At 38.0% G+C, this 12,399-nt stretch overlaps 1 protein-coding gene across 1 annotated transcript in view; it reads right to left on the bottom strand.

Moving 5' to 3' along the window:
• Positions 1-12,399, bottom strand: part of STK39 (serine/threonine kinase 39) — an 83,528-nt gene that overhangs the window by 57,989 nt on the left and 13,140 nt on the right. Inside the window, exons 2-4 of the mRNA XM_066322864.1 lie at positions 7,198-7,310; positions 2,241-2,349; positions 771-912 (exon numbers count right to left, since the gene is read on the bottom strand). Of these exons, the coding sequence (XP_066178961.1) occupies positions 771-912; positions 2,241-2,349; positions 7,198-7,310 (364 nt within the window). The remainder of the gene's footprint in view (positions 1-770; positions 913-2,240; positions 2,350-7,197; positions 7,311-12,399) is intronic.

The raw sequence follows: 12,399 nt of genomic DNA, 5'->3' as shown, positions 1-12,399 counted from the left end.
ACCACCTCCATTCTCAGATTCCTGTCTGCAGCAAACCTGGTTTTTGGAAAAAAGATTCTCTCATCATAGGCTAACGCTTGAAACAGAGAACCTACTGCAGATACCTTCTTTAAAAGAAAAAATCACCTCCATAACATTAACAGGAAGGTCAGAACACACTTCCAACAATCGAAGAGTGGGGACAACCTCTGGGTTCCTACAGCAGATTGGTATGTATATACCATCCCAGTGGATCTGCACAATTTACAGGGAGGAAATCAGTGGAGAGAGAATGTACAGAATACAGCAATCATTAGATGCATATACACTAAGCTGCAGTTCCACAATACCAATCCCACCTTCACATGTGGTCATAAAAGAAGATCTGTAGAGCTGTAACAGATATTTACTGATTACCAGGAAAAAAATCATTTCACAATTTTACACAAGTAAACCAAATCACAAAACACACAGCATAAACTAGAATCAGATTAGGTATCTGGAGCACCAGCAGGCACAGGACTATGGACCACAGTTCTTATCACAGCACAAACCTATTCAAACTGGAAGACAGAGACAGGATAAAGACCCAGGCAAATACCAAATATTAGTGACAAACTGCAACCAAGATTACAGCATCTGCCCAAGCACTATCACTTGATAATTACTGATCACATTTATGGAAGTGAAAGAGGCAATACAACTTGCTTAGCCAAGCCACTGCACCTGACCAGAATCAACAAGCTATAGTCAATTTTGAAAATGCTTTTTCACTGTGTATATGCTCCTACCTGTGAATTTGCCCGTTCCTGTGGAGATAGTCTAAGCCCTCCAAAACTTCTTTAAGAATTGTTGCTATTATGGGTTCTTCAAGCACACCATTTTTGTGCTCTCCTCTGTTGACAATATACTTTATTATATCAAGCATTGAACCTGTATTATAGATGAGGGAGAGGAAAAAAGCATATACAAAGCATTATACCAGATTCTTTAGGAAGCTGTATTTCTTTATTATTTCTATGCTACTGCAATTTAAATCTTTGCATTTATGTGTAAATTCTTCATGTAACTAGCTCTTAGAATAAAGCACTCCACTAACCCACTCAAACAAGACACGGAGCACTGCTTTTTGTCAAAAATACCATAACACTTAATGATCCATTAGAAAGATCTGCTAACAGCTTGCAAAGCAACCGCAAATTAAAAATTCAGGAGTACCCCATATTTAAATAGATATGTACTGCAAAGGTCTTGGTTTATTATTCAGGTTAGATTACGGTTCATGTGTTCATGATGATAAAAATGCAGCTGCAAGATTGGAAGGAGACAAATGCAAACAAATGGTAACATTCCCAGTGACACATAGTTTGACATTGAACTTCAGTTATTATACACTTCAAGGCATTTAATGGAAACATTTTGTTTTTATCCAAGCACTATTTGACAGCTCACAGTAAATTCCTGTCATGAATCACTGGTTTCTCTCATGCTCTATGCCTGCTTTTGCTTGAACTGATCAATTCAACCAAATGCAACACAACAACTGTTATGAGCATTTCCCATTCTTGTTTTCCATCATCATGGTGAAGAAGCCTGCTGCCATCAAGACTAATCTCAAACAACATCATGTAAAAACCAGGACCACCATGTCCTATTCTGGGGCTTCTCTTTTCTAAACTACAAGCACATTAAGTTCAGCCTCCTTTTTCCTCTTCCAGAACTAAATAAGAATTTTATACCAGTAACTATCATAACTAAAAAATGCAATGAGTGTTTGGTTAGCTTAAGCAATAAAAAGGATGCAATACACGTAATACTTGGCCTAGGATGGATCTTACTTGATTAAGGAATGAATAATACTCATTATGAAATCAGAAATTTATGCATTTTTATAAAAATACAGAGGATTCCAGAAAAACTCCATAAAAGATCACACTGAATTAAGAATTGACTTAACTCTAATCAGTTTTCCCTACACAGCCTTAATAGAGAACTTTGATAAATGGGTTCAGAATGAAAATTAAATTCTGTTTATATAACTACTGTATTTCAGTAATTCTTAGCCTGTCCTATCAATACAGATATATAAACTCTGTAAGCTTGCACATTCCTCCTTGATGTGCCTGCATCTCAAGGTTCATCCTATGCAGTGTCTACCTCTTTCTCATTAGTTAGTTTAGATCAATGAACTAAAAGGTGGTACACTAGGAAAAAGATCCTACAATTGCCTTGCAGCTAAACAAGTAAAACCAGTAACTTACCCCCACTTAATAGCTTCATAACCAGCCAAAGTTCATCCTTCACCACAAAAGATGTGTAATAGGTCACCACATTAGGGTGATTGCACTGACTCATTGCTTGAATTTCTTTCTGTAAGAAATACAAAGCCCAACACAACAGAGCCAGCTATCAGTTTTGCTAATATAAAGTTTAGTTTCCAAAGTGAAATACTATAACAGAACTAAAGTATGTACAGAGTATGGATCAAGGCATTAAAACATTCCAATTTACCTAAAGATCTGCATGCAAGAAAAAACATTATTGCTAAGAACATGAGGGAAGTTTGGCCATGAGATACAGGCATAGCTACATCTCTTCTGAGAAGAGCAAAGAAATTATTCAAATTCACAAGTAAGCAATGAAGGGTGAGTAGTCTCCAAGAGCTGAAGGTGTGGGTACAAGTTGAACAACAAAATGCAAGGAAAGGTCAAAATCTACTGCATTTTCTGTTCAAAAGGGATAAGAAGAGTAGAATGGGAACAGGTAGGAAAGGAGGAAGGAATCTATCAAACAAAGGGCACAACAGTACTGGCTCACAGCTACTGTGGAATGGACAGGTAGACACCAGAGCCACACAATCAAACAGAAATGGAGAAAAAGCAGTATTACAGGCCAAAAGTCACAGAAAACCATTGACTAGAGGAACACACAGTCACCAGCAGATGCACAACGTGGCACTACCAAGTAACAGCATCTATGACACGCCACAGCTGTACACATTAAGAATGACTGTCTTGTATCTGCTAATTCAAGCAGAGCTCTTTTTCTATTCCCTCTTTCACATTATTGTTCTGTAACACCTTTCCAGTCACTCTCATTCTTCCGCCAGTCCTTTACATAGGAGCATGAGGCCTCTTCTGTACCAGAGCGTTTGGCCTCACCCCAATTTAAGCTTCTTTTCCCCCTCTATCTCCAGCCACAGAGCCCCAACCCATGCTCCTGGAGGGGGAGCCAGTCCAGAAGCCAATCCAGCTAACAAAATTTTTCCTCCTCTCCGCCCGCCCTGAAAAGCAACTGCTTTGCGGTAGACTGTGTTTCTCTCTGACTCAAGAGCACTTGTGCAAGTTAGGCACAATGCAGGTCCCACTTAGGTTGATTAAAGCTGTCACAAATGCCATTTTCAACTTTAAACTTCATTTTAGCAATCGTTTGAAAGTGGGGTTTTTTTATTGCAATGCACTCAAAATCACAGCTGGTTTCTAATAAAAAAGTTAATTATATGTATTAAAGACTGGGACTTAATCTCGTGATGTTTGTAGGTGACTATTAAATGAGATTTTTAAACAGAGTTTTTTTTTCTTTTCTCCTTTTTTTTTTTTTCCTTAATCACATTTTAGCTTATTCTGTTGTCAAAAGTCCTCCTCCATAGACAACTTCTGAACCCTGAACCACAGAAGGAAGAACGCCTGGAAAATGAATCAGTGAGACTAAAAAATAAGAGCAATTTGCAAGATAGCTCCCTGTCATCCCCTAGAAGACAGTAGGTGGAAGACAGAAGACAGACATGTGGAGCACATTTCCCTCTCCCAGAAGACATGTTATCTTAAACACAAGTCAAACTACTGCCACAGGTTCTTAATTCAGCTACCCATTCCAAACCTTAACTGTAACTCTCCTGGTTACTATTCCATTTCTTACACTGTTTCATTATTTTCCTATAGTGGTAATATAACAGTGACTCAAAAAGTCCAGCTGACACCACTGGGCAAAAATGCACCTCATTTATTTTTCTCAGACATTAATAATTTAGTAATGTAACTAATTGACTGAGATAAGCTTCACTATCTTTAACTTAAAAGCGCTTTGAATATTTTACCTCCCTGCACCAACTCATTTCCAACAATTGAGCTACCACAGTAACCATTGCCAAAGGCACCTTGTGTCTCAGCTTTCATGACTTTTCTTTCAAAGGGTCTTTGCAAAACAAAAATAAACAAACAGAAAGCGCCTCAGGAGAGATAAGGGATGAAATTTTAGTCAGGAAAGAATTGTTTTCAGACTTGCAGTTGTAGAAAACTCCTGTCACAAACAGGATAGTAAGCCTCCACAGACTTCATGTATTTGGCTGTGTGACCCATGATACGCACAGGAGAGAAAAGCATTCACATAAAATACACTGCCAGGGAAACAGCTCACAGCAGAACATCCAGGAGAACACACTGGGGCCTTCTTCATATCTGTGTCACTTTAGACATTCAACAGCAGCAAAGAAGAAACAGCAATTTAAATCTCTCCCTCACAGCTCTCCTGTCTTCTCCCTGCCTTGCACTAGAGCACAGGCACTTGTGTGCTGCACCAGGTAACATGCCCAGGTTAAAAGCTAACCTCTCTCAGCCAGGTTATTCCTGATCCAGTTTCACGGAGCAGCTGCATATCAATGTCTTTCAGCCTAAGGGCAGGTGGGTGACCCAGTTAATAAACAACTGTGTGCCGGCGGATTTGTGCACGGGGCCCGCTGCCGGGCAGGAGGTGCCGCGGACATCCCGGCCGGGGCCAGCCCGGAAAACCTGTCCCGTCAGACAGCATTCCACAGAATACTCTGCAGCTTGGGTACGTTTGGGCTGTCTAAAAACGCTGGAGGTAAGGAACGGCGAAGATAGCCAGTCAGGGCAGGACTAAGGACAGGACTTTTTCCCTTGGCTTAGGGGTGAAGTTACACTTGGGTTACAATAGTGAGAACACAGGACACTGCAGGAAACAGAGTATCAAATTTCAGGAGTTTGGCACTTTGCGTAACCTCAGTAATATTTAAACTCCCTCCCACATGGCCTTTCTATTTTAATTGACACTGGCCCAAATCCTAAGTCGCTTACATGGGCACCGGGCTCGATGCATTTCCACTTCTCTGAAGGCCACACAGCTGAGAATTTGTGAAGGTGCCTGTACACAGCATTCATAAGCACTCTGCACCAGCATTTTAAAAAACAGCGTGTTCAGAGGGTAGGCAGTTTTAGAACATCCCTGTGCCAATAAAAATTGTTTCATCAGAAAAAAAAGTGATTAAAAACTGATTAGACTCAAAATTTTTAGACTCAAATTCTGCCAAAAGCACAAGAACATTCTAAGTACTATCAACTGAAATGAAAATGTTAGTACAGTTGTAACAAGAGCTTTGAAGGTCAATTATGCCTTTTTCCAGAAAAAGTCTCTATTTCTCAAACAAAATTTTAAAGTTTCTCTAATAGAACTGAGTCATAAGTATATTGAATCTCACAAAAAAAGAGTTAATTATGTATGTGTATGCATGCACATATGTGTATGCACTTCTTTAACTCTCCTAACCAGGAACTAGGAAAACACAATTCATGTTCAGATCAAAACAGATCAACAAAAAAAATAAAAAATCTGAGCACAGAAAAGCAGAAATTGACTTACATTATAAAATAAAAAAGATGGTATGGACAGTTGTCTTTGTACCAAAAGAAAGCAATATGGGACCGAAAATTCAAGACCTACTGCCTCGTATGACAGACAGTGGAGACATGTCAACAGTAAAGACACTCAAGCATTTGGCAAGGTAACTTTTTACAAGCTTGTAACTAACTGTAACAGTTTCTCCAGACCACAAGAATTTCTCTTGCAGATTTCTGGCAGTTTTGTCCGGTTTTCTTGTTTGCTTGTAACATTTTAATTCTTCATTTCCAGTATTAGTTCAGATTCTAATCAAAAAGATCCAATTCTGACCATTTTATCTTACAATTATTAGTATTTATCTTTCCATAGAAATTTTCTTTGGGGACTGCAGCTGTTGATACATCATGCACAGCATCTCACCTTGGGCTTAAAGACAGTTCAGAGTTTATCTTTTGAGTTTTCAGTTGACAGAATGCTCACTACCTCAGAAGTAACTTCCACTACCACAATCCTCGTAAAAAGCACAACAATGTCGCATACAAGCTGTCACATAAACTGAAGGCGAATGCCATCAATCACCAGGGGGAAGAGCATTTTGGGTCCTCCACTGTAAAAAAGCCATTTTATCTGAAGAAACTGGATGGACCATACCCTCTGTATCAAATTCAAGATATCTTTTGCACTGGCAATTCCCTGCTGAGGAGATCATTTCCTTCAGAGGCAGGAATTTCTGCATTAGAAAAAGCCCACAGTCTCTAGGCTGTAGTATAACCTGTGGAACAGAAGAGAGTGTTCTCACTTTTAGAATGGTTTTGTGTCCTTCAAATCTTGTTATGCTGCCTATATATAAACACACATTAGTCTTATAAGCAACTATCTAGGAGCATTAGAAAGCAATAGGTTTTGGGTTTCAATAGTTCTTTGTGACTTTTTCTGGATTGCCATAACCAGTGCAGAGGAAAAACTCTTGCAGTTCCTTTACAGATGGCTTCTTCCCTTTCTTCTCTGACCAGTGGCCCAAACAAATTATACGCTTCAAACATTCTTGTTATGGCCTCTCCAATAAATGTGCATTACTAGCTTTAGCAACAGCTTTCTTGTGTAGATGGCACCATAGCCATTCCTCCTTTTCTCCTTAAAAGTTATCATTACAAAACGATCCAACATGTTTTGATGCTTTAGACAATTTAAGAAGACCTACTGAATTTTTTCTTCATATTTTTAATTAGTTTTTAACCAAAGGAAAACGTATCTTTCCTCAGAATTAAAAAAAGACAGACAACCAGACAGTAATCTCTTAAAAATTGAGCTTCCAGAAAACAAGAGTTTAGGGTCTTCCCACAGTTATCCCAAGTTGATTATCCCTAGATTCAAGTTTGCATATCTCGTTTTTGTGACATGAGAAAATATACATTTAAAAATTTTATCTTTAGGAAATGGTGTATGTCTTTCAGATTATTTTCAAGTCCTTCTCTCATATCCTGCATAAAATTCTACCCTCACTCTTCGACCAAGTAAAAAGCTTGGTAACAGCAAAACAGAAGGTAAGTCTCCACGTTACATATTGCCCCCTTATTTACTTACAAGTAATTCATCCATACTGGTTTGGCATTTTTCTAAGTTGATCCTCTTTATTGCTACACGTTCTTGCCTGGGTTTGCAGAGCGCTGCCTGGACAACTGCTGTAGCACCACTACCTGAAAAAGGGCAGAGGAGGAACAGTCTTAAGATAAGTTAAACCAGTGACCAGCATGAGAAGCCCATACTGACAAAGAATTTCAAATCTGCTGTTTATCCTGTTGCAGCACTTTCCCCACATGCACACCTTTCCACTAGCGAGACACCTTTCACACTTCTCAGACAGAAAAGAAAATCTTGAAAGTTCCTTCTCCATATGCCACAAAAAAATCCAAAGTCAACGACTTAAAATGATGTGCTGATTTATAAAGACATAACCACCACCTCAACCCATTTCACAGTTTGGGAACCATTACAGTTCTGTCTTTGGACACATGTTTTAATCAAGAACATGACCTGCACAGTTGATACATGGAGGGATGGGTACTGTGCTTTATCAAATGTTATTTCTTTCTGTTCTTTTAGGTCAGTCCCTGTTTAACCAAGCTTTTTGTTCCCCTATCCAATGAACAGAAAATAATCAGTAAACTGTACATGCCAAATCTTCTACAGTTCCGTCAATGCTCTTGCTCATTCATCATGACTGGAGTAACAATCTATAAAGAGCATGCTGATCCTTGTGAAGAGCACAGAGGCACAAGTATCACCAACAGTGAGAAGATGCAGGATACTGAATGGCCCAACAGAGAAAGTCACTCATGTTTATTTGGCATGCAAATCACGTATGGTCACACAACTACGATGACAACAAAGCCCAAGGGAATTGAACAAATATGGGGGAAAGGAATAGAATAACTTTCTCTAGAATGCTTTATTTGTGAACCACAGATATAAAGGTATTGTTATTTCTTTTATCAGGCACCCATTGGCATTGCTCCAGTCAGTTTTGCCTCACTAAATTAAAGAAATTATTGCAAGTAATATTCAGGAGTTTTGCTCAAGTTGCACATCTAGCTGCCACATCAAATACACCAAAGTGTGCTTCCTCAAATTATTACACTGTGTTCATCCATGCAGAAATCTAAAAGCTCCCAACAAGCTTCTACATGAAATTCTAAATATTTCAATATAAATTACGGATTTCTGGTAAGTCATTTGAGCAACATGCTATATCAGCCTGCTTATAAACTATGTTCTATTTATTTGGCACGTCCTAGATGAATACAAATTGCAAACAAAAAGCCTTTTGTTGTCAAGCTCTACAAACGTGGATTCAGTTACCAGCCGACTTAAGAACAATTGAAAGCTTTTCCCTCTGCACATCTGAAAACAGCACCAACAATACTTCATGACTGAAAGTTATTGTACATGTTTTAATTGCTATTTGCTTAGCTATTTTCCTGTATTGTTGGTTCACATGATGTTTTCACTCAAATCACGAAGCTTTTTAACTGTGTATGAATTTTGTGTCAAAATTCTGAGCTCATCTTTTAAAAAAAACTCTCAACAGGACTAACTAGTCATGTTTCTGCAGGATGTGGTCACAGACAAATATTGACATGTCCTGTTCTGTCTGCTTACAGAACAAAGCCTTTAAAAATTCCAATAACGTAGGTAATAAAAGAATTAAGAGATTTTAAAAATTAAATAAGACATCCCTAGGAAGAAACCACCAAGTCAGCCCAATTTAGCTAAGGTAAGACTCATCTACATCACTTTAATGAATTTGTGATTTAGCAGACATCAAGACACAAATGCTCTCATTACTTTGATGACACAAACATACATTGAAACAGGAGAAAGAGTATTTTTAGCTATTAAGTATACAAGGGAAAAAACCCAAGATTTTCCTTATGTATCTTTTTCATCTATGCCAGTAGTTTTATCTACTTGTAGGAAAAAACCCAAGATCTTTGCTTTTAAAATAAATTTGTATACAAAGGTCTCAAAAAAGACAACCAGAATAAGCACACGGAGAATTTATTTACCCAGTGCCAGGATAAAATCTTGACTACATCCTGAAGTTAAATGACAGCAAGTAACACTTCAAAACATTTTGGAAAACTTAAACTACCAAAAAAAAAAAAAAAAAAGTATATTTTTCTGTGATTTTTTTCTCAGACAGAGATGACTTGCAATGGGATGTTCTTCACCACATTACTAAAATGTGCTGACAATGCAAAAAGCTTTTTAGGTTTAGAATAAAGCCAATATACCCAGTTTCTTCTTTCTCCTGCTTTTCTAATTCTCTACACAACACACTACCTTGAGAGTCAAGTCAATTTGTGCAGTTTTTATTCTCAGTTGGACCTAGGTACATATAAAACCTGTTTGAAAAAGCAGTTTCACATACTGAAGTAGAGCCAGACACAGAGTAGCGATATGCCTCCTTCCTCTTAAAGATGTTCTCTCCTTCTCTGGCTCACAAAGAACAACCAGGGATAGAGAGCAGGAAAACCTGCAGCTCTCACATCTGATCAGAAGACTCCTTTTGTCTCATCTACTCAACAAGTAGAAGCATGAAGTGTTCCAGAGGAACAGCTATTAGAGACCAGACTACCCAGATAAACACTTCATTCGAGAGGTAACAGACAACAGAAGTAATGCACTATCATACAGTGAAACTAAATTGTCACAGGCAATCATTTAGCATAACAAATTAGGACCACAGAAAATGATTGCATAGAATAGATTACAGTCAACCATTCGTTGTCAGAAGGTAGGGCTTCTTCAGATACATTGAGCCTTGTGAGTCTTCCAAAACCCTCAAAGCAGAGAATACTAACTACACCGTAGCCAAAACATAGATTGGTTTAACACTCAGTCTCTGTTTAGGAAACTGATACACTATAATGAAAGCTCAGTTTGCATAAACCATGAAGCTTTTACATCCAGTTGTGTCCTACAGAACAAAGCTAAAGGATTACCCATGGTCACTCAAAAAAACCCCAGCTCTAAGACAATGAGATTTTTCCACTACTGGAAAAGTCGTTCTGCTACAGACAAGTTCTCTTTGCCAATTCCAAAAGTTAGCAGTGAAATAATATAATTTCAGACCACATCAAGATGCCTACTACTCCCATTTCACAACAGACAATAGGTCAGAGTTTCATCTTGTCCTGGTGTTTTTGCTGCCTCTCTAATGTAAGCATGCCCTTACAGCCAACCTGCCCCTTCATGCTACAGACAATGCACTCCCTGCCATCCCGTCCTCAGAGCAACAGAGCCATTAGAATTGCTTTTAACCATCAGGGTTCACACAATGGAAACCTTCTCAAGAACTACTACATACAGCCACACTTCACCTCTTCTGAAGGGAGGCAACCTAAAAGCAATTTTCTGCATTCCACTTTGCACATACTTCATGGAGAGCATATAAAAACTCCACAAATATTCACCTGGGATTTAAGCTCATCTGAACAAGTTCCCTCAAGTTGTTCTAAATCTGACATAAAGGTATTTTTTCCTCTCTCTTCTTTTTGCAGACATGAATTTAACCCTTGCAGAACCTGACTTGGCAAAGAGAAGAAGGATATTTGAACAACTGTGATCAACAAATGACACTAACATTTTAGTTTTAACTACTCTCCACTGGTTAAATCTCAAAAAGACAGACAGTGAGGTGAGATGGTTGGACCATGTCATTGGCGTATTGTACATGCCCACATCCTTCATACAAGGATGTGACACTTCACTTATTCCATTATTAATAAAGGTCTGATACTTTCCACTAGTGGCACAGTAACTGTATTTGAAATAGATCACAAACATTTCTTTTAAATTTTCTTCTTCTCCTTAAAATCAAAAGTCAGTAGCCTCATTTGCCCATAATGATTCATCAAGTCTCTCTTTCAGTGGCTCAGTGTTAGTTTCTACATTATTTCAGCACAAAACATTTTACAGATTTCTGCAGTTTAGATCAGTCTAAGAAAAGAGACCTTCCCCAATACTAAGGTGGTTCTAATTTTTGAAGGGGAGGATGAAGCTTGTTGATAATGGTAAGTTTTCTTGTTGACTAGTTATCCGAAGGGTTAGAGAGCAGTTGCAATTGGAGAAGACAAAATATCTTATCTCAGAATCTTTAAAGTCTTATATACCAAACTATACCGCCTGCATTTTTATACACTTCTTGCTCCCCCAGACAGAGCCTCAGCTGAGCAGTGGACACAAATTTTAAACCAGTCTCCAATCCAAGACTAAATTGTAACTATCTGTAAAAAGCCAGTAGTAAACATAATAAAATCTATGAAAATAGATGAAGCAGCAAAACAAGTATTTCTATTTCATCTCTCACAACATCCTAGCTCTGAAGAGGAGTCCCCTAGGTAATTCTTAAAAATAACTCCTATATATACAGTGTTTTACATGGAGCAGAATGCATTTGTGCACAAAAACTGTGCACAAATCTAGATTAGGATTCTGCTATAAATACATGTGGAGGTTTTTATGTAACATACATAAAGCACCTATATTTATTATATACAAGCTTGGAAAGCTATGTGGTTTGTGCTGTATGTTGTATGCAATATTGTGTAGCATATTTCCAGCATTACTAAATGTGTTATGAACCAATCAGCCGTCCAAAATACCCCACAGCAGCACTGGAACCAGTCTCTTCAGTTTCCAATGAACGAATTCTGCTGGTGGCAACGCAATACTTTTGGTTAACAAACAGAGAACAAAGAATGTTTCATTCCTTTTGGTTTCTAGATTTTACCCCACAGTATTCTTGACAACTTTCAGTATTACTCACTTTGTTTCGTATTACTTCCGCTGATTAAAATAAGTTATAAATCAGCTAAGTAAAGCTCACTTACACCTCCATACTGAACTCTAAATCTTTCTGAACATAGCTTCTTGACAGAAAATGAGCCATTATTTCCCTTCACCTCTTCACATGACAAACACTTGAGTTCTTAAGAACCTCACAAGAATCATGTAAATACAATTTACTAACAATTCCTGCCCACTTCGTGTTCTGAATTCATGCTGGGATCAACTCTCTCTCCTCATAGCTCACTTGGATATTACTTTGCTTATCCTAGCAATTACGACATAATTCACTTAAATACACTAAGTGTTAAATGAAATCAATGCCCAGACATAGAATTGCTACTTCTGCATTTTCAACATTCAACAATTAATCTCTTTAGTTCCTCAATGAATTTATTTTGCTGTTGGACATTCAAAAACATCGCTATTATGGCT

The sequence above is a fragment of the Sylvia atricapilla genome, chromosome 7 (genome assembly GCF_009819655.1).
Source record: "Sylvia atricapilla isolate bSylAtr1 chromosome 7, bSylAtr1.pri, whole genome shotgun sequence".
Lineage (NCBI taxonomy): Eukaryota > Metazoa > Chordata > Aves > Passeriformes > Sylviidae > Sylvia > Sylvia atricapilla.
Note: the sequence above shows the minus strand (reverse complement) of the source record. Positions and strands in the feature narration are given on the sequence as shown.